The sequence below is a fragment of the Macaca mulatta genome, chromosome 1 (assembly GCF_049350105.2).
Source record: "Macaca mulatta isolate MMU2019108-1 chromosome 1, T2T-MMU8v2.0, whole genome shotgun sequence".
Classification (NCBI taxonomy): domain Eukaryota; kingdom Metazoa; phylum Chordata; class Mammalia; order Primates; family Cercopithecidae; genus Macaca; species Macaca mulatta.
Window position 1 is genome coordinate 186869760 of NC_133406.1, and position 20596 is coordinate 186890355.

General features: G+C 47.5%; 1 protein-coding gene across 9 annotated transcripts in view; it reads left to right on the forward strand.

The window, feature by feature from the left end:
• Positions 1 to 3153: 3153 nt before the first annotated feature.
• The window catches only part of GLIS1 (GLIS family zinc finger 1), a 237050-nt gene continuing 219607 nt past the window's right edge, over positions 3154 to 20596 (forward strand). For 5 of the 9 annotated variants that reach the window (XM_077956025.1, XM_015140046.3, XM_077956063.1 and 2 more), the window contains exons 1-2: positions 3154 to 3267; positions 4260 to 4560. In XM_077956025.1, the coding sequence (XP_077812151.1) occupies positions 4302 to 4560 (259 nt within the window). In that variant the 5' untranslated portion in view covers positions 3154 to 3267; positions 4260 to 4301. Of the gene's footprint in view, positions 3772 to 4101; positions 4561 to 8109; positions 8416 to 20596 lie in introns of those variants that run through there. The other 4 variants (XM_077956043.1, XM_077956036.1, XM_077956047.1 and 1 more) reach the window with 4 other exon arrangements.

Below are 20596 nucleotides of genomic sequence, written 5' to 3' on the forward strand. Positions count from 1 at the left end.
CAAGTGATCCTCCTGTCTTGGCCTCCCAAAGTACTGTGATTACAAGTGTGAGCCACTGTGCCCAGCCAGATCTATACTTCAGAGACCGATAAGGAGACCAGTGTGGAAAATCACTAACTGGGAGGAGGATGAGAATGGAGGCAAGAACTTGGAAGAAATGTAGTAGTGAGGATGGAGAGGAGGAGGAGTGTTAGTTGAATTTATGACAAGTCAGATATAGGAGTATGGGAGCAGAGGGGCTGAGGATGACTCAGATTTCTGAATTGGGTGAGTTGACCATGGGGCTGTTCACCCAGGTAGGGACACAGGAGTGAGGAGCAACGTCAGAGATGAAAAAATGATGTTCAGTTTTGCAGATGGATCCTGATAGAGATATCCGGTAGACAGACTGTCTGTGGGACTGGGAGGGCAGAAGAGAGTGTGAGTTGTAACATGGGTTAGTGTAAAAAGTAGACATTACTGTCTACTAGCCTGCTAAAGTGAGAAGCAGTTTACTTTGCTTCACTTTATTTTGTTTTTGACAATTGAAATACTGAGTTTTATTTGAATACCAAAATTATAAAGGAAAAAAATGCAGCACATAATCCCACTGCTCAAATAACCCCTATTGAAAGAAAGGGAGGGGCTGGGCACGGTGGTTCACGCCTGTAATCCCAGCACTTTGGGAGGCCAAGGTGGGTGGATCACAAGGTCAGGAGTTCGAGACCAGCCTTGCCAATATGGTGAAACCCTGTCTCTACTAAAAATACAAAAATTAGCTGGGCATGGTGGTGCCCGCCTGTAGTCCCAGCTGCTCCGGAGGCTGAGGCAGAAGAATCACTTGAATCCGGGAGGCAAAGTTTGCAGTGAGCTGAGATTGAGCCACTGCACTCTAGCCTGGGCAACAGAATGAGACTGTCTCAAAAAAGAAAAAAAAAAAAAGAGGGAGAATAATATATACTTAGAAAATACAAATCGGTTCAGACAAGTATAAAACTGAAAAGTGCAGGCCTTCCCTCAATCCTCTATTCCCTTAACCACTGTTAACAGTTTCTTGTGTTTCCTTTGAGGAAAAATAAAAGCATATACCTACTAGATTCTGAATATCCCCAAAGGGGTCCTGCCATCTACAGTGTTGAAGAGGTCTGTTTTATTGAGCATATTAAACTTCTCATCACTTTGCCAGCCTTCGCAAACCCACCTATTTTGGTGAGGAGGACCTGTGAGTTCACTGAGGGAAAGGGGAGGGGGCGGGTTCTGTGTTTCTGTGTTGCTAGCTCAGGTATAGGGGCTGGCCCAGGGTGAGTGCTCAAAAGAATAATGGAAAGAGCTGTTTCTTCATTTGGAAATTTGGAGGGCCTTTGCTTTCAGGTCCAGTTGGTTAAGTGACTCATTCAGCAAATGTTTTCAGAGTCCCAACTAAATGTGCAGGGCAGTGCTTGTTGTGTGTGTGTGGCGGGGGTGGGGGTGGAGGGAGGGCAGAGGACTTGGATCCTGGCCTTACTGAAGAGAAGAGCAGAACTAGAAAGGCCAGAGGTCTTCCAACTTCATGCCTTTGGAGGGGGAAGCTGAGGTCCAGAGTGAAGTTACCATTCGTCTAGAATGGCTTGTTGGCAGCAGAACTAGCTGGGACTCCACAAGAGTGTGTGGAGGTGGGGGGAGGGGTGCTGGCACTGAGTGAGGCACAACCCTTGGCCTGTATGTTATGGGCATGGTTGATTTACACCCTCTGCCTGTGAGCAGCAGAGTGGTTGGTACTGGAGGAAGAGCATCGCCTGGAGTCAGGAAGCCTGGATTCCCCGGCTCTGCCACCCCCCACCACATTGACACAGGCCAGTCACATCCCTTCTCCTCTGAATGGAGGGTGGGTCTAACTAAAACCTCAAAGTCTTTCTTACTATTATTACTCTAATTGTTAGATACTATTTTAAACACATTATAAGAAATCCAATTTTATGATTTTGAAATTCTAAAATTCTGGTTTTCCAGGATTCTGAGGATGCTGCCTGGGGTCAGTTATTCTGTGCAGAGTCCTGTGCTATGAAGTTGACATGTTGTGTAGTCCAGAGGGGCGCCATATACATTTTTCAGTTTGAGACCAAGGCCAAAGGGACCAGACTTCAAAGGAGTTTGAAACCAGTCAGGACCCTTGGAGCCAGCCCAGACCACCAGCAAACAGTGCACAGGAGGCACCTAGGTGAAATGGAGAAACCATTTCAGGGCTTGGCTGGATCCTTCGGTAGCCATGGCAGGTAGACCAGGCCTAGGCGAACACTCCCATTTCACACGGGAGGACTCAGGCTCAGAGCGGGGAACTGAGCCATTGCTTCCAGGTGCTGTGAAGCCTTACTGTTCTTTGTCCCATGCTCTTCCTACACGTTGGGCAGGGCCCCCCGAGACACTGCTTGCTGTCTGTGGGGGGATCCCAGAAGGCAGGGCAACAGGATGTACCCCTAGAGTGGGTCTCAATCCCCAGATCTGTAAGGATATCCTGGGAGCTCGAAAGCCTAAGCGCTGGGGGCCTCTTCCCCCAGACTCAATTGGAATATTTCCTAGTTGGGATCAGGCATCATTTTTTATCTTTAACTTCAGAGTCTGACACCTTTTACCCTGGACTCTTTCCAGCGGAAAAACACAAAAACAAACTTAAGAAAGTGGGCTGAGAGGCCTGGGTTTGGGTCCCAGATTTGCTGCCCACTCGCTGTGAAATCTCCACAAATTCTCCAGTGAGCGGGTTGGATTCTGCAAGAAAACTTTTCAAGCACTTTCGCATCTGTGCGCTTCGCGTTAGCAGATAGTGCCATTCCCATCTGATGGAGGAGAAAACCGACTAGGAGAAGGGAGGATCCTGTCCGGGGCTAGTGGAGAGGCGGGCAGGGAGCCTGGTTGAGCCCGGCGCTCCTCACGCCCAGCGCACTCCGCCGACTCCCAGGCCCAGCCTCTTTCGTCGCGGCGCCGCCCCGCGGTCCTGCCCGGCTCGGCCGCCCGAGAGGCGCGGGCACCGCGGGGCTACAGCCCGCCGCAGCCTGTCAAACCCTCCGCTCAGCCCCGCGCCGGGCCCCGCCCAGACCCCCAGGGGGGATGCCCCGCCCTCGCGCCACGATTGGCCTGGGTGGCGCGGCCGCGGCCAGCCAGTGGCTGGAGCAGCTGTCGGGCAGACGCGGGCCCGCCCCCGTCCCCCGGGGAACCGCCCCGTAGGACGCGGCGGCGGCGGCGGCTGCTGGGGCTGCGGCGCCAGTGGAGGCGCGCTGAGCCGGGCGCCCAGCGATCTGCAGCTGCAGCTGCGAGGTGAGAGGGGGCGCGGCCCGCGGCCGAGGGAGGGGCGGGTGCGGGGCCCGAGATCCGAGGCTGGCGTCCCGGCGACGCTCGAACCCCGGCAGCTTGGGGATGGCGCTGGGAGTGCGGACGGGAACGGAGAGTTTGGGGCCCCTGACTGAAGGGCCGAGGCTCCGGCGCGGCCCCCTCTCACGCGCGTGTGGCAAGAGCGTGGGACGGGGTGGTAGTGCGCTGCCGAGCGTCTGACCAGTGGCAGTGTGGGTGGCGTGTACGTCTCCGGGCGTGCCTCGACGGGCGTGCGGGTGTGTGGCGGCGGCCGCGTGGGCATTGCCCACTGTGCGGGTTTGCGCGCGCGACGGGCTCGATTCCTCCGCTGCGCATGGGAATGTGGGTGTCCCGGCTGCGCGTGATGGGTTCGCGTCGCTGGATTCAGCGCCCATCCTGGGACTGGCGTTTTCCCGGTTCAGGTGGTCGCGGGTGAGTCTCTGGGGGTTTCCCCCGGGCCTTTGGGTTCGAGTCCGCAGCCTCCGCGCGCAGCTCGGCCCCGGAGCCTCGACGAAGCGCGCAGCCAGTGACACAGCCGGAGCCGTCTCCGGGGCTTCGCTCGAGTTCTTCTCTGGGAATCCTCGTTGCCGCCGGCTCCCTGTTCCACTTGGGGACAGGGAAGAGGCGCGCTACCAGCTCCAGGCCTCAGTTTCACCATTCGTGGAAAGGAGGCTGGTTTCGGTGGAGGCGGATTTGGGTGGGACTTCTCGGTAATGCGCCGCGGCGCGGGGGCCTGGGGTCTTCAGCGCACCTGGGAAGGGCGAACCGCTCCTGAGTGAGGGGGCTTTTGCGTGGGATCAGGTGGGTTTGACCTCTGATTGGGCTAGGTGTGGTGGCGCTAACCTATGTTAGAGACGCGGAATCCACGGAAGGGGCAGTGACCTGCTCAAACTCGGCCCCGGGACGAGACGGGGGCCGCTTTCCGCATTCTAACACGCTGTGCTGTCTCCCCTCCCCAGGAGCCCGGCGCGACCCCCAGCCGTGCGCCCCGCCCCGGCGCCATGCATTGCGAGGTGGCTGAGGCACACTCGGACAAGAGGCCCAAGGAGGCCCCCGCTGCGCCCGGCCCCGGCCGCGGCCACGCCAGCCTCGGTGCGCACATGGCCTTCAGGGTCACCGTGAGTGGCGGCGGCTGCGCGGACAGGGGCCCGCGGGACCTGCTAGCCCGGCCTCCCGCACCGCCACCGCGCTCCCACGACCTCCTCCGGCCCCGGAGCCCCCGAGACTACGGTCCATCCAAGGCCGCTGCCGCCGGGAAGGGTGAGTCCGGCCCTGACAACGTGCCTGGCGGCTCCTGTGGAGATTCGGGCTGCCTGGCTTCGCCACCGCGTGCTCGGGAGAACTTAGTGGAACTTTCTTCTGAGTTCCTCAGTTTCTCTCTTATTGTTTGGGACTAGCTTGTCAGTCTGAAAGTATGCCTGCTTTGCGAAGCATCTAATTTAAACTCAGCCCCGTTTGGGCAAATGTGTTTGTAGAAAGCTCTCAGCTTACATAATTTTGCTTCTGTATGTTTCTGATAAAGCTTGCATAGAAACTTGTCAAAATTTTATTATATATGAGGGCGAATAGCAACACATATATTGGTGTCTGTTTCTGAGCAGCTCAAGGCATAGTTTGAAGTATTTCAATCTTCTTAACTAACAAAACCCAGAGGCCTTTAGCAAGATCTCCTTTTGGGACCTCAGTTTCCCCATCTGTCAAGTGAGGAATTAATTAAACCAGATGATTTCTGGATTCCTGAGGGAAAATTTTCTGCATCAGCAATCCAGCCTGGGTCACGTCCTAACTTAAACATGACTTTTCTGTACTTGGTGCTTCGGCAGCCTAGTCTTGGATCACAAGCTCCTTGGCAAGCCCCTTCGTCCCCCAGTGAAGCTGGCCACGGAAGGTGGAGGTCCCAGCATGGCTTATGGGCTCAAAGTCAGAGATGGTGCTGGGATTTTCAGGAACACGCTCTTCTCATCACAGTTAATTATTATTGAGTCATTATTTATGAGTTTCGTGCTGACAGATAATTAACCAGGAATTGGAGAAATTGTTAAGATGCCGTGTCCTCGTCCTCCCCGTTTTTTTCCCTTAGGGAAAACCAAGGCTTTGGGGTTTGACTATCGGCATTTGGGACCTCTTGGTTCTCTTTCCAAATGATTTTCAAGGAAGACAAAAACAGTTTGGGTTTTATGGTTATAGGCACCACTTCCTAGCATCAGCCCCACAACTCAGAAGAGGTAGGCAGCCTGCTTTTAGAGTTGAGAGCTCCTCGTGGATCAAAAACAGCCAACTCCCTGGTTCAGGGATTAGTAAAATGAAATAAACATAAGCAGTTTTTTTCTTTTTTAAAGAAAACACTCGACTTTATGAGAGAGAACTATTTCCCATCTCTTTGTTTTAGATGCCAGCCTCTTTTTCAAGGGATAGAGATAATATTTTAGAAGGACAGATACAGTGGGGAGGGGCGGGAAATGCCTGCAGAATGTTATTGCTGGAATACACACATATGAGGTCTCTTTTACCAGAGAGGAGCGCTGTGCAGCGAGACATGAGTAATGTTTGCTGCCGGGAGCTCCCTGGCTTGCCCGGCTCCATACACAATCCTCCCTTAAATAGATACCCTCCTGCAACGTTCTATGTTTAAAAACATCGTGGCTGTCATCTGAAGATCGAGTTCTCTGCAGACCTAGCGAACAACTCTCCCGAACATAACCTTTGTTCCACGCTATGGTGAGATCTTTCGTCTGGGGGCTTTGTGTCCGATCTTCCTACTTCCATTCCCCCTAACCCCAGTTATTTTTATGCACACCCCCAAACATGTCCAAAATAAAAGATCTTCAAGTCAGGATTACATTTGGAAAGGGCAGAGGAGAATAAAGGGATGGGAAGAAGAGCCTCTTTCTTTGTACCTTAAGCTGGTCTCTCTGGTGAAGCTTTTTTCCAAGAGGTTTCACAACTTTTCTTCATAGCCTCCCAGTGAGGCTGGTGTGGTGGGATATAACCCACTCATATGAAGGGTGAGGAAACTGAGGCCTGAACGTGGGAAAGTGTTTGGTATGTGTAGGGCAGGGGTTAGGGAAGCCACAGCTCTATCCTAACCTGGCCTAGGGAGAAAGAGAAGGCTCGGTCCTGGGCTTGGAGAGTTTTCCCTGCTGGCCTCTGTGTCGCTGTAGGCAAGCTTTCCCTCAGAGTCCAGCCACCGAGTGGCCCGAGACAAAACCAGCTTCCCCCCAGTTCTTCAACGTCCTTAAAAATGCTGCAAGGAAACGGCACCTTCTTGCTGCCCCTACTCCTACCGAAATAGTCCCCAGACCATGTAACCCTTTGATTGTTTGGTGTCTAGCTCCAAGTTCTCAGGCTTATTGGAAACAGACAGAAATACCAATTGAAAAATACGTATTGACTGTGCTGGGAATTGTGAGACCCCACCATCTATGATCTGTGGGACTTGGGGGAAGCAATTTCACTCTTCTGAGCCTTTGGTTCCCTCATTTGTAAATTTACCCTGAGACTTAATTTCCAAGACTGATGAGATCATTAGTGATAAAGAGTGTGCAAGGGCCACCTCAGTGCCTGGTTATTTTTAGGATTACTACTGTAACGTGTTTCACATTCTCAACCTCTGGGTTTTCATTTGCACGAGAGGTAATGATGCCTACCTTGCAGGGTAAATAAAACAAGAGTTGTTTTATTAATTCGTGCAGGGCCCATGCTAGGGTCAGTGACACTTGAGATAAAGGGGACAGAGTGAGAAGGAAGAAAGGTTACATTTTTAAAATGCTGAATGTGGAGGGCACTAACTGTGGTGTGCTAGCCAGGGGAGGCAGAGAGGTACCAAGCTTCGGGTCTTTTGTGACCACTGCTGCTCAGTGACCGGAGAGAAGACAGTATGGCTCAGCCTGGGGTCAGGTTTCAGATGCTCTGCCGCCTGCCTCAGATAGTCCCTACGCAGAGGAAGAGAGTGGGTTCTTGAATCTAGTAGTTTATCCATAAATGTTTGGGGCCTGTGTATTTGATCTGGAATTGGGAGGCACTGGGATGGTGTGACGTCATGGACTAACATTGTCATCATTTACAATAAGAATCATGATCTGTTTATGGCAGAGTCCCGTTTATCCAGATTCCAAACAGCTGGAAAAGCCAAATTGCCAGATGCTGCATTTTTCTTTCTTATTATTAAACACCCGACACTCTGCTTTTATAAGTCCTGACAAGGAAAGAAGGTAAACATCTGGGCTTTATGCAGGCGGACAGCTTTGTGGTGATGGCCTGATGACGCTTGTTCTCTGTGCACGGTGCTTTCCAGTGTTCAGAGCGTGTTCCCATACATGCTCTTGTCTGCCCTCACGCCAGCTGGGCTCTGCCTGCCTTGGGGGCACTTGTGAGGGAGCAGATGTAGAAGACTGTAAAGTGCTAGGCAGATACTAGCTGTTATTAATGTGATTCCCATTTTATAGATGCAGACATTAAGGTTCAGGGATTTGCTCAAAGCTGCAGATAGTAGGTGGCAGTTTCCAAGCTTCCAGCTGCAAATATTTGATTCTGGTTCCACAACTTGTACCTTCTACATGTGTGTGTTGGCAGCCGAGAGCTGGCATTCACACGAAGGCTTTCTGAACGTTCCCAGAGAATTAAAAAATGTATTTTGCTTTTGGTATTTCTATTGTCTCACATCTTTGGGAATTGGTAACTAGTATCTATGCCATAGTTAGAAAATTTTGTAGTTTACCACATAATTCCGTTTGTCCAGAGTTGCTGTTCCCACACCAAACCAGATAATGAGGTCACTATTTAATTGACAGTGACTCACTGGGCCCTTTCACTGTGTGCTGAGACTGGATGCATCCTTGCAATATAAAGGAGGTTGATCACGACAAATGTGAACCCCGCCGTTATAAAAACAGCCATCATGGCTGTCAATGCCAAAAAGCAGTCAGTTCTGTAACTTGGAAAAGAAAAAAAAAAAGGAATTGTAGATTGTGTGCATGGACTCAGGGGGTGGGGGTGGTGGACAGTAAGTCATGATGTTTTGGTGGTACCACCTGGTCGAATTTCTTCATCTGAGTAAGAAGCTCCTGTGATGTTCTGGGGAGGCCTTGGAAAGGCTAGCGCATCCCTAATAGAAAGGTATGAGTGATTTTTAAAGCATTTCCCCCCTTCAGCTCCGGTGGGCAATTTGCTTGCATTTCATCCATTTTAAAGTGCTGGTCCTGCGATCCGGAAATAATCAGATCCAAATTTTTTCAGTGCTTGAAGTTTCAAATAAGGGAGAGAAAAACCTGCTGACCAAATGTCAGCCTCAGTGAGACAAAGAGAAACAAGTATTTGTGTGGGTAAAAAATGAGATAGGAACATGTTGCGTCTACGGTCATAAGAGTTATGTATCCGACAAATCTTTTGTAGACATGTAGCGGAAATACAATTCCCAAAGATTCCCTAAGAATCTCGGGCGGCTAGAATTCCTCTATCCTTCCTGCCTCTCAAGCTCTCTAGAAACTAGGACTTTGTGGGCAAAATGGCAAGGGGACCATCACATGAGATCGTAATTTAATTTAGGCTTAGTTGTTTCTCAGTAGTTTACCTGTAGCGTGCTTAGCTGGACTGAGGTCTACAGAGCTTCAGAGCTGTGACATCACATCGATAGTCTATGTTGCTCCGTCTGTGATTTAAAAATGTCAGTTTCTTTATACGCTATGATTTTTCTTCATCCTTTTTCTGGAAAAAAAAAAAAAAAAAAAAAAACCAAAACGAACCCCATCTCAGAGTTACTCATCTCCCTGCGTTTCATTTGCATGAGAAGCTTAGTGAGCCAGCACACTTATTTTTACAGTGCGTTAAAATCCCATTACAGGCATAAGTGCACAATGAATCACTTAAAAAAATATATTCTTATGTTCTTTGTTCTGAAAGTTGCATAATTATCATCATTTTGTTCGGTTTTACTTTGTGGAGTTTGGCCAGCATCCTGGAAGAGGGGAGAAACTAAAGTTTGGGACAGGGTTTTCAATCTGTTTTGGATAGGATTAGGGGAAAGAACAACAAACAAATAAACTTTATTGGGAATCTGACCAGTGACTATCGCTGAGGATAATTTCCCTTGCTTCTCTCAATTGTCTTGGAAAAGAATTCTCTGTTTTCAACACGATATGGTAGTATTTCAGCAACCTCACCTTACATATATGGTTACATTCAAAGTTAAATTATAATGGGTGGTTTGTTAATTTTTTTTTCTAATATAGATTTCAGTTGCAATTACTTTGGACCTAGAGAATTGTGTGGCTTCTTTTCGTAGGGCATAGTTTATTTTTGTATTTAAAGAAACAAAGACATTCAGTTCAAGGGGGAGAAGAAATGAAACAAAGTCTGCAGTGGGCTTTGAAAACTTGGACTGCATTATGCAAAAAGCACAGCTGTAATACCAGGGCCAGGAAAAAAGACCAAACTCCTGAAATATTTGTGCTGTTCGCCTTCACTGTGCTAATGATTCTAGCAGTTTAAAAATGGACTTCTTGTTTATCAAGAGCCGCTGCCCAAATTAATAGTTTACAATTAAAAAAAAAAAAAAAAAAAGCAAAAGCTTTCAGCATTGGAAGCAAAGTCCAGGGACTGACAGCTGAGTTACTGAGTAAGGAAAGCAGAAAAGACAGGGGAAAAGTAGTTTTGTGGCTACTTTGTTGGTCTCCCTAAGCCATATTTATAAGAAACTGAAAGAAAGCAGAAGGTTGGGCTGGGAGGAGAGAATACAACCCTAACCCAGTGGTCTCAGAGTTGAAAGTCACTTAAAGCATCTGTTTTCTTCTTTTTCTCTTCTTCCCCTTAAACTCCAAAGGGTTATTCCTTCAGTAGGTTTCTGGTGGATCGAGGTGGATTGTGTTAGCATTACGAGCTGTGTTTTTAAAGTCAGCATTTGAGTCAGATGCGCTGAGATGAGACCTTCAGTCCGTGAACTGAATAATGCATTTCCTGGATGGCCTGAATTTATTTGGTGGTTATGCTTGGGCCTGCCTGGAGCTAACACATGAGCCATTGTGTAGCATCTTTGCTAGTGGGCCATGCCCTGTGCTTTGAGCCTTGGTTTTCCCGTCTGTAAAATGGGGAGCAGTTCAGTTGGATGATCCATAGTCCCTGCCTGCTGATACTCGAGATTCCACACTAACTGGGCTGGGAAGGTTTGGAAGGATCTGGGATGTAGGTAGAGGCCACTTTTGTCTCAGACCAGGTTACACACTTGAACTCTCGACGCTAAAGATGAACACAGAAGGGATGGGGAAGAGGGAGGTCAACTAACCTTTAGTGAGTGGCTGCTCTGTGCCAGGTGAGATGCTTTAGAGATGTGATCACATTTAATTATGCCCAATAGCCCTAGGAGGAAAGGAGGCAATGTTCTAATTTTAAAGATGGGGGGACTGAGGCTTGGAAAGGCAAAGTGATTTGTCCAAGGTTGTGCATGTAGTAAGCGGTAGAGCCTGGAATTTGAACCCAGGTCTGTCTGACAGCAGAGCCAGTACTTGCCTCTGAGAATACACCACTCTCCAGGACCAGCTTCTTAAACCCAGGTGGTGGGAAGGAGAGGATGTGGCTCTAGAGAGCTGAGTGTCCCCCAAGCCTGGAGGAAGGCAGCAGGAGGCTGCAGGGGGCCCAGACAGCCACATCCCAGAGCAGCCCTTTCTCAGTCTCAGCCAACAGGCTGAGGTGTGACTTACAGGGGACACTCTGCCTCCGTAGGGCACTGCTCCTCTCCCGCTTTGGCACTAGAGAAAGGAGAATGTTCCCAGTGACTCAGTATCCTCAGGAATCTGGGGTCTGGAAAAGGACTCTCTGAGGCCATGGAGGGGGCCCCTAGGAGGGACCGCTTCTCAGAAGCAGTGGCAACTCCCATCCTGACTGGTTATTGCAGGTAATAGTCTCTGTTTGAGCTTTTCTTGCCATTTGGGGAGATTCCTTGCCAAGGCCCTGGTCGTAGTCTCCCCTCTACGGCTTTCAAAGACATTTGTTGGATGAGAATTCCTCAAGATCCCCACCATGCCTGGTTGTAGAATACGTGCTTCCCTGAGCATGTTGGGTCAGGGATCTATTAAACAATTATTTCTTGTTAAACACTTGGTGGGATGAAGTAGGGCTTGGGAGGGAAAATAGGCTGGGGATCAGAGTGAACTTGAGAGTTTGCTTGTGAGAAATGGGTCTTTTGTGTCAAATGATGAATGAGCTAGATGAACCCCTATGGAAGGTAAAGGTCCCACGGCTGGTCGCATCTGTGGCCTTGCACGTGCGGTCATGAGAATGTGTACATTCGCACGTGCGTTCATGAGAATGTGTACGTTCGCAGGGAGTCATACTGATTCTGAAGATGGACTGGCAGAAGCCGTTCTGGTCCGAGGAATTTTTGCCTTCCTTCGTGCCGCCGTGTCTGAAGGGGAGTGAATGAAGTACAAGGGATGGCCCTGCCTGCCATGCAGCCCAGCCTGTTCCTATTTGTGTCTTTTTAGCAACCAGATTACTCTTTTAGATGTTACCTTTGTTTTTAAATAACAGGTTTGCTAGAAATCAGGCTTTAGCAAGAAACCAGGGAGTACTATAAACCTGACTTGAAAAATACAGAGCCCATTTGCTGTTTTAAGCTCTCCGGAGGGCTGGAGATTGGGTTTATTTTGGAACGCTGCTGGACTATATGAATTACTTCTCAGAGGGTTGGGTATTTAATACCTAGTAGAAGTTTGTGTAAGAGTTGATGATGTATTTTGCCGACTTTCCAACCCTGTAAATAAATTACACGTGCCGGCAGAGGCTGCCAGGATCCACTGTGTCAATTGAAGCTTAATTTTTATCCTAAACCACTGAATACTTTTGTCCTAGCAAGCAGAGAAAGTTACGGAGTTTTGCTCGTCAGTGAGCCCATTCCAAGACGACGGTTTAAAGAGCCTGAGAATAGGCCTCCGTGGAGTCACTGATTTTGACACCGTTTTCGGTGGTTAAGTAGCTTCAGCAGTCTCAAGTCCAACCCTCAAGGCAGAGAATGATAATATAATTTTAAGCGTATCGTAAAAATGAAACTCAATCATGTCCACTCCCCAAACCTGTCTCACTCCCCATCTCTCTGGAGAAAACGGCTGTAATTGTGTGTTTCATCTCAAGACTGCCTTTGCATTTTATCTTATTTGAGTGCAAAGCCCAGGTAATAACGTTGGCATTTCCAGCGTGAAACAAAATAGGGTTTCTAATTTGGAGACACTATTAAATATTTCATGCTTCAACCAAACGCAATTCTTTTTTCCTATAATAAGTTTAAATATTAATTCTCTGGAATGTCAGATGCCTAAAGCAAGGCATTTAGTGATCTGCAGTTTCAAGTATCTTGAAGAAGGTTTATGAAACAGGATATTTCACTGTGAGGGATGAGTAGTGTGCTTCAGAGATATCTGAATTCAAGGCATCGTCTTCTGATTTATTTTTTAAAGGGAAAAGGTCGTAAAATAAGTTGCTTTATGTGCTGATGGATTAAGTGGCTTAGGCTGAAATAACAGCAGGAACTTTACTGTTTTTCCCCGTTATATTTTAACAATGCTTTTTGGGGGAGGGGGGTGCGTCTTTTTCCCGCCTGCTTCTCTCCTCCCCCTGTTCCCCCCTCCCCCACACCAGCCAGATGGCTTTAATTCTAACCAAATCCCATGCTGAGGCCAAATGATTGATCAAACAGTCATTTGTACTTACGTAGCGCTCTTTGTGAGAATATCTCCGTGCTAGGGCTTCTCGCTGGGGCAGGCTCTTCTTTGGGCCTTCAAACAGATGATTTCAAACAGATCGGGCGGCTTGGTGAGGAGGGGTCCATGGGTGGATGCGGAGCAAAAATCCCAGACCTCAAGTCCTTAGAACTTCTCGCTTAAAACCTTTGCGTTACTTCCCATCCCTGACAGCAGGGATATCCAAATGTTCTAAATATAAGGACAAAAATCCACTGTCCATGTGATAGCAGCTATACTTTTAGTTATCTCTTGAAGCAGAATATACCTAATGAGATTTAGGTAACTGCTAATTTAAGGAACTCTTTTAAGTAGATATGTACTTTACCACATCATCTACACATCTGTAGAGACATCAATTTGTCCTACAGATAGTTCTTGGTACATGCTTTAAAGATCTTCTGTGAAATTACACTTGGCATGTAGATTGACAGCCAGCTGGCCCATGGGAAAAATCTGAGCCCTTTGATCTGGCATTCAAGGCCTTCTTGCAGGGCCAGTTCCATCTCTTGCTGATGTCTACTCGCGGCAGCAGACTTTTCCTTAAATGCAGCCTCAGACCTGGAATTTACTCTTTACCTGTCTTTCTTTCCTTATAATCTGTGGGCCTCTTTTTATTCGTCTTTGTGCCTCCTTAAATCATTTTTGGAACAAGTGGAAAAATAGATAATATTCAAAGATTCATCTTTGTATTCTTGTGTCCAGCACAAAGTCTGTCATGAAGTTTGTATCTAAGAAGTGTGTAGAGTGCTGATTGAGGGCATGGTTGTGGAACCAGTCCACTAAGTTTGAATCCTGGCTCTGTGTACTAACTTGGGGACCTTGGCAAGTTAGGGAGCTTTTTGGGTCTCAATTTTCTTATCTGTGACATGAGGATAATAATAGTAATGACCTCCAAAGGCTGTTGTGAGGGTGGAATGTGTTAACACATGTATATGTGCTTAAAAACAGACTGGCATATGGTAAATGCTCAATTAATCTTGGGATTATAATAATTATTATTATGACTACCATGTAAATGGTAAACAGAACCTCTAGGAAGGGCTTTCGCTCCCTTCCATTCCACCAGATTGACCCTACTGATTCTTTAAGACCCAGCTCAAATACCACCTCCTCTTCGAAGTCTTCCCTTTCTTTTGCCATAGCCCTGCTCATACTCTATGGCAATTTGCTATTTACTTATGTGTCCTTGAAGACAGGGGCAGAGTGTCATTATCCTTGACCCTGTATGGCCAGCACAGGGCTGGCTCCAAGTGAGTGTCCAGGAAGTTTGGGAATGAAGTACAGCCCAGTCTCTGCCCTCAAGGAGCCTGTAGCCTGTAAAGGAGGAGCTGTGTTTGATGTTCTCGTTTTCCTGCGAAGTTGAACATATGGTAAGCTCTCAACACATGTGAGATGCCAGTAAATTTCTTTTTTTTCCTTGCCCTGTCTTATAGTGCTGAGATGCCAGTAAATGCTACATGAGTTCTCACATGCAGATACCATCATGTTTCTTTCCAACACTGTCTTGAGGCTCTTCAAAATAAGGTCTGCCCCTTGATTGCTAGTGACCCTGGGAGAGTCTCCTTACTCAGTTGGGCCTCCCTCTCCCCCGCTCTGGGAAGGATTGGCTTCAGGGCTTGCAGGCTCTTTGGTTGCAAGCCTTTGGAGTGGCCAGGTCAGGTGGAGGAGCTTGGGGCCTGATGACTGTCCTACAGTGACTGGCCATTAGCCTCTTGGCCAGGATTGGCACTTTCTGTCACATGCTCATCCTCCCTTTTAGACGAAGCCCCACGTACTGTGACATGCATCTCATCTTGTGGCTTAAAGAGCAGCTACGAGTGGTTGCTACTCATCTCACCCAGATTTCTCTAAGATGAAGAGGAACCTTGGACCAAATGTTGGAATTGAGAGCTGGGAGCCAGAGGATGGTAGCTCTTGGTGACCCTGCTGGGGTGGTGATTGCTGTCCACACCCAAGATCTCCACTCCAGGACAGGCTTAGAGGCCCTGGGGGATTTATTGGTCTCATGGCCCTTCTCTGGGCACCATTGTGGGCTTTGTAAACTGTAGGGCTTTCCAGAAGTCATATTATTAATTCAAGCCCCCTTTGGGTAGATGGGAAGACTAAGGTTCAGAGAGGCCATGTTACTTATGTGAAGGTGGCCACATGGCTTTTAGAGTCAGAACTGAGTTTGGATCCTGACTACCTCACCTGCTAGGCCTTAGGCGAATTTGTGCAACTCTGAGCCTCAGTCTTCCTCATTTGAAAAGTGGAGATAGTTCCTGTCTCATGGGTTGCTAGGGGGATTAAGATGAGTGTCTGTAGAACACATAGCTCAGGGGCTGGTGCACAGCAGGTGTGTCCCAGAGGTGAGCTGTGGTTGTTGGTCTTTGTGAGTGGAGAGCTGGGCTAGGTCCCAGGCCTGACTGTCTGATGTTGTTTCTCCTCTACACTGTAGTACTCTATTCCCAGACCCTGCTTTTTAATTATTTTTTGGTGTAATTCCAAGAATAAGGACTTTGGGGTCAAACTGAGGCTTGAGCTGCAGAGATGGAGGATGCAGGTCTGGCTGGTGGGCCTAGTGGTTTCCCCTAGGGCTGGGGGAGATTGGGGAAGGAGGAGGGTGTGGGCTGCCTCAGTGCATCTCTCTGACAGGTCCTGGCCCTGGGTCAGTCTAAGATGCTTACTCAGCCTGTGGTGTCCAGTAGGATGGGGGTTGTCTGTGGAGTGGATCTGGATGCACACCCCCACCCCTTCCCTGGTTTATTGCGCTGGGAGTTGCTGTCAGACTCCAATATCCAGAGGAATTACCTTGATTCTTCCTCTTAAAACCTGTAATGCCAGGACTACCCTGTTCCGAACCCACGTCCCCATGCCTGCTTGGCCCTGCAGTAATGTAGCGGCTTCCATCTGTTGAGTCCTGCTGTGAGTAGATGTCCCACGAGGCCATTTAATTCTTTCTACATTCACTTCTTGCACAGTGGGTGTTAGCATCCTTATTTTACAGTTGAGAAAGCTGAGGCCCAGAGAGGCTAAATGATGTGCCCAGAGTTCTAGAGCTGGTAGGTGTCAGCTGCTGGCCCACCTGCCCCTTCTCCACACCTTGCCACCTATTGGACCTTTCATTAAGGCCTCGGGTCCAATGTTACCCACTCAATTACCCACTCATCACAGTCAAAAAACTTCCTCCTCCAGCCAGAATTAACCTGTCCCTCCTTCATTATCTGACTGCCATTTGTCATTTTTCTCTCATGAAAGAGTCAGGCGTTCCAGATGCTTGCATTCATTTTTCCCTTCCCCATGAATCTGTGGGCTTCTTGGAGGCAGGGTATGTCGTGAACTCCTCTCTGCCTTGCTGATAGAGGATAGAGCAAAGAATAGAAAGAACACAGGACCCTGGCAGAATGAATCTGCCTCTCTCCAGTCAAGGCGGGGCTTCTTGGGAAGTTCTCGAAGCAGATTTTCAGTACCGCAACCCAGAGTGACTCAATTTTTGAGCCTCAGTTCCCCATTTTAAAATGAGAGAATGATCCCTGTCTGGCCAATTGTTAGGGGCAGATTGGATGAAGTATGTAGAATTAGCCTGAAAACTGGAATGGCTGTACCTGTGTTTGGCTGGTGGTTGGTTGGTTCATCCATATTTATTGGATACCCGCTGTGCTTCCAGTGTTGGGTTCTGCCCTAGGATACCATGGAGAACCAACAGATGGAGTCCTTGCCTCCTCGGAGCTGGCAGCCTGGAGGAGGGTGTTTGCAGGTTCCCCCTTTAGGCTGGCCGGGTCTCCAGGCCTCTGTGCGGCATTACCACCTTATCATTTGCTGTCTGTCCTAGGCAGACTCCAGTTCTCCAGCCAGTCTCCGCCTCATGACCTCAGACAATCTCACCAAGCCTTGGTCTGCTGAGTTATGGAATGGAAATAGGTGCTTGCTCCCCTCGCCAGGCTAGCGTGAGAATCAGTGAGGTAGGGTGGGAAAGGGCTCTCTAGGTGGCTAACTGTTGGGAGCTCTGAGGACAGGTTAGAACTTGAGTTTGCAGACCAGCCCTCTAGAGGACAGTGGTGGACACAGAGTGTTAAATCCTGGGCATGAGGACTGCCTTGGGCAGCCCTTTTCTTGCACCTGTTGCTGATTCTGGTGGCTTAAGCTTTCTTCTTGGAGTAAATACCTACTCATTGTCTCAGGCAATACAGGCCAACAGCTTTCCTCTTTCAGCAAGTCTGCAGGGTGTCTCCTGTCCCAGCCTCATACCTCTCCCTCCCTACTCTTCCCATTCCCACTCTCCATGGCTCTGGCTGCTATGCACTCAAAATACGGAAGAGCTATTTGCTGGGGTGGGGTGGAGACAAGTAAATTCCCAGTGCTTGTGGCTGAGCAGGTGGGGCTGTTGGGGATCCTCCTCCTCCTATTCTTCTTTCTACTCCTCATTTTTTTTTTCATTATCCTACAGTGATCAATTGAGCGCTGTTAGGCACTGGACCAATCATCTTTTTAAAAATGAATCATCTTAACAGCCATGCACCTGTAGTCCCAGCTACTGGTGAGGCTGAGGCAGGAGGATTGCTTGAAGCCAGGAGTTCAAGACCAGCCTGGGTAACATAGTGATATTCTGTCTCTACTTTTAAAATTTAAAAATTAGCTGGGTTGATGGTGTGCACCTGTAGTCTCAGCTACTTGGGAGGCTGAGGGGGAGGATCACTTGAGCCCAGAAGTTCAAGGATGCAGCGAACTGTAATCAAGCCACTGTACTCCAGCCTGGGTGACAGAGTAAGACCTTATCTCTAAAAATAAAAGATCTTGTTTAATCTTAAAACTACCTTCTGATGTTTGCTTTTCCACAAGAACACTATGGCTATTTAGATGAATTACAATTAAATAAAATTAAAAATTTAGTTTCCCAGTCATACTAGCTACATTTCAAGTGCTCAGTAGACACATGGCTAGCTAGTAGCTACCATATTGGAAAGTGCAAATATAGAGCATTTCTTCCATCACAGAAAGTTCTGTTGGACAGTGTTAGTCTAAAATATCATTCTTTAATGTATTCCTCAGCTGTTTCCTGACACTCTTATCACATGCTAGAGTCTCTAACATCCTTGGCCTCTACCTTGGGGAGCACCCACTTGAGAGGGTGGGCAGATGGCCATGGACGTGTTGAGATGGGGCTGGCATGCCGGCTACCAGGCCTGCCTCCTGTTGGAGATACACATGTGAGTCCTAGGGTCTGTCCTATTCTCAGAGTGTTCATAAGACATCACTGACAAGAGAGATCAGGGCAGTCTTCCATGAGAGGTGGCATTTGAGTGGCCCGACCAGGTTCCTTCGTGCTGGTTGCTTAGTGGGGTAGCTCCGAGCCAGCTCATCCCTGGAACTGGAAACATGCTGACAGTGCCCTGAGCAGCAGCTTAAACGGGAATGGCAGAATATTGGTTTATTCTTGTAGGTTCCTGACTTTTAAGAAATTACTTAGTTTTCACTCCTAGTCCTTCTTTGGGAAGTGACTGACCATTTAAAGGTAATTTAATTTAATACTCTTCATTTGTTCCACTCATGTAAGTACTATATACCTACTGTAGAAGCTTTGGAAACTATAGAAACATGGAAAGATGGAAATAATACTTGCTCAGAATCTCAGCCCCAGTAATGACTACTGTTTACATTTTGGTAGGTTTCTTTTCAGTCTTTTTTCTGTGCTTGTCTGTGTATTAATATAGTTTTATATCATTGAGATCATTCTGAATATAGTCTTAATACTTACATTTAAATTTAAGGCCAGGAGTGGTGGCTCACCCCTGTAATCCTAGCACTTTGGGAGGCCAAGGCGGGCGGATCACCTGAGGTCAGGAGTTCGAGACCAGCCTGGCCAACATGGCGAACACTGTCTCTACCAAAAATACAAAAATTAGATGGGCGTAGTGGCACGCACCTATAATCCCAGCTACTTGAGAGACTGAGGCAGGAGAATTGCTTGAAGAACATGGGAGGCAGAGGTTGGCAGTGCACTCCAGCCTAGGTGACAGAGTGATACTCTGTCTCAAAAAAAAAAAAAAAAGGTAAATGAATAAATAATAAACTTAACATTGAACATAATAAATCTTTTCTATGTTATTAACATTCTTTGTAAAGATTCAGAAACATTACTTTTTTTTTTTTTTTTTTTTTTTTTGAGACAGACTCTCACTCTGTCGCCCAGGCTGGAGTGCAGTGTCACAATCTTGGCTCACTGTAGCCTCCACCTCCCAGGTTCAAGTGATTCTCCCGCCTCAGCCTCCCTAGTAGTTGGGATTACAGGCATGTGCCACCATGCCCAGCTAATTTTTGTATTTTGAGTAGAGATGGGGTTTCACCATATTGGCCAGGCTGGTCTCGAACTCCTGACCTCAGGTGATCCACCCGCCTCGGCCTCCCGAAGTGCTGGGATTACAGGCCTGAGCCACTGCGCCCGGCCTACAATTTTTTTTTTTTTTTGAGATGGGGTCTCACTGTCACCCAGGGTGGAGTGCAGTGGCCCAATCACAGCTCACTGTAGCCTCCACTTCCTTGGGCTCAGGCGATTTCCCGCCTCAGCCTTCCAGTAGCTGGGACCGCAGGCACACACCACCACGCCTGGCTAAATTTTTTGGTAGAGACAGGGTTTTACCATGTTGCCCGGGCTGGACTTGAATTCCTGGGTTCAAGCAATACTCCCACTTCGGCTTCCTGAAGTGTTGGGATTATAGGAGTGAGGCACCACACCTGGCCCGCATATTATGTTTTATTAAATTCATTGAAGTATTTTGAATAGACGATACATTAAAATGATCCAAAATTTGGAAAGTCCAAAAAGGGTTCTTAGGGAGAGCCTTCCTCTTCTGTCTTTTGTCTGGCCTCTCAGAGATAGTTTATGTGAATACAAACAAATATGTATATATATTACTTGCATGTGCATAATAGTTCAGAATTTTCAGCTTTCCCCCAGTAAAGCTAATGCTGCAGTGAATATCTTTATGTAGTAATCTTCATTTGCGTTTCTGATTATTTTTGTAGGATAGATTCCTAGAAGTGGAAATTACTAGGCTACAGGGTAGTGACATTTAACACATATTACCACATAGTTCTTTGGGAAGGGTACTGATTTTCACAACTGCAGGCACTGCTGTCTCAGAGAACTGTATCTTTACCAGTGTTTCAGCATTTTCCTAATTTGAAGATGGTATTGACATCTGGTTTCATTATTATAAAGTTATTAGTATAGTCAAACAGCTATTGTGTGTTGATTCAGAGTTCTTATCTCCTCTTTTGCAAATTGGTGTTTATGTTGGGCATCTGAATATTTTACTTATAAAATTTAAGAATTGGCATTTTTAAAGTGCTGTCATTAAGGATGTTAATGCCTTCGTTCATCATATTTGCTACTAATATTTTTGAGTCTGCTGTCTTAATAAGTTTTTTATGATGATTTTGAAATAAAAAGTTGAATTTTATGTCATATTTCCAAGATTTTATTTTGTCTTTTCCCTCATTGCTTTCTTTTTGTCGTTCACCACGTCCCATCATTTGTTATTATTACTATTTGTGGGAGCTTGTTTTATTAACATTCTAAAAATAAACTT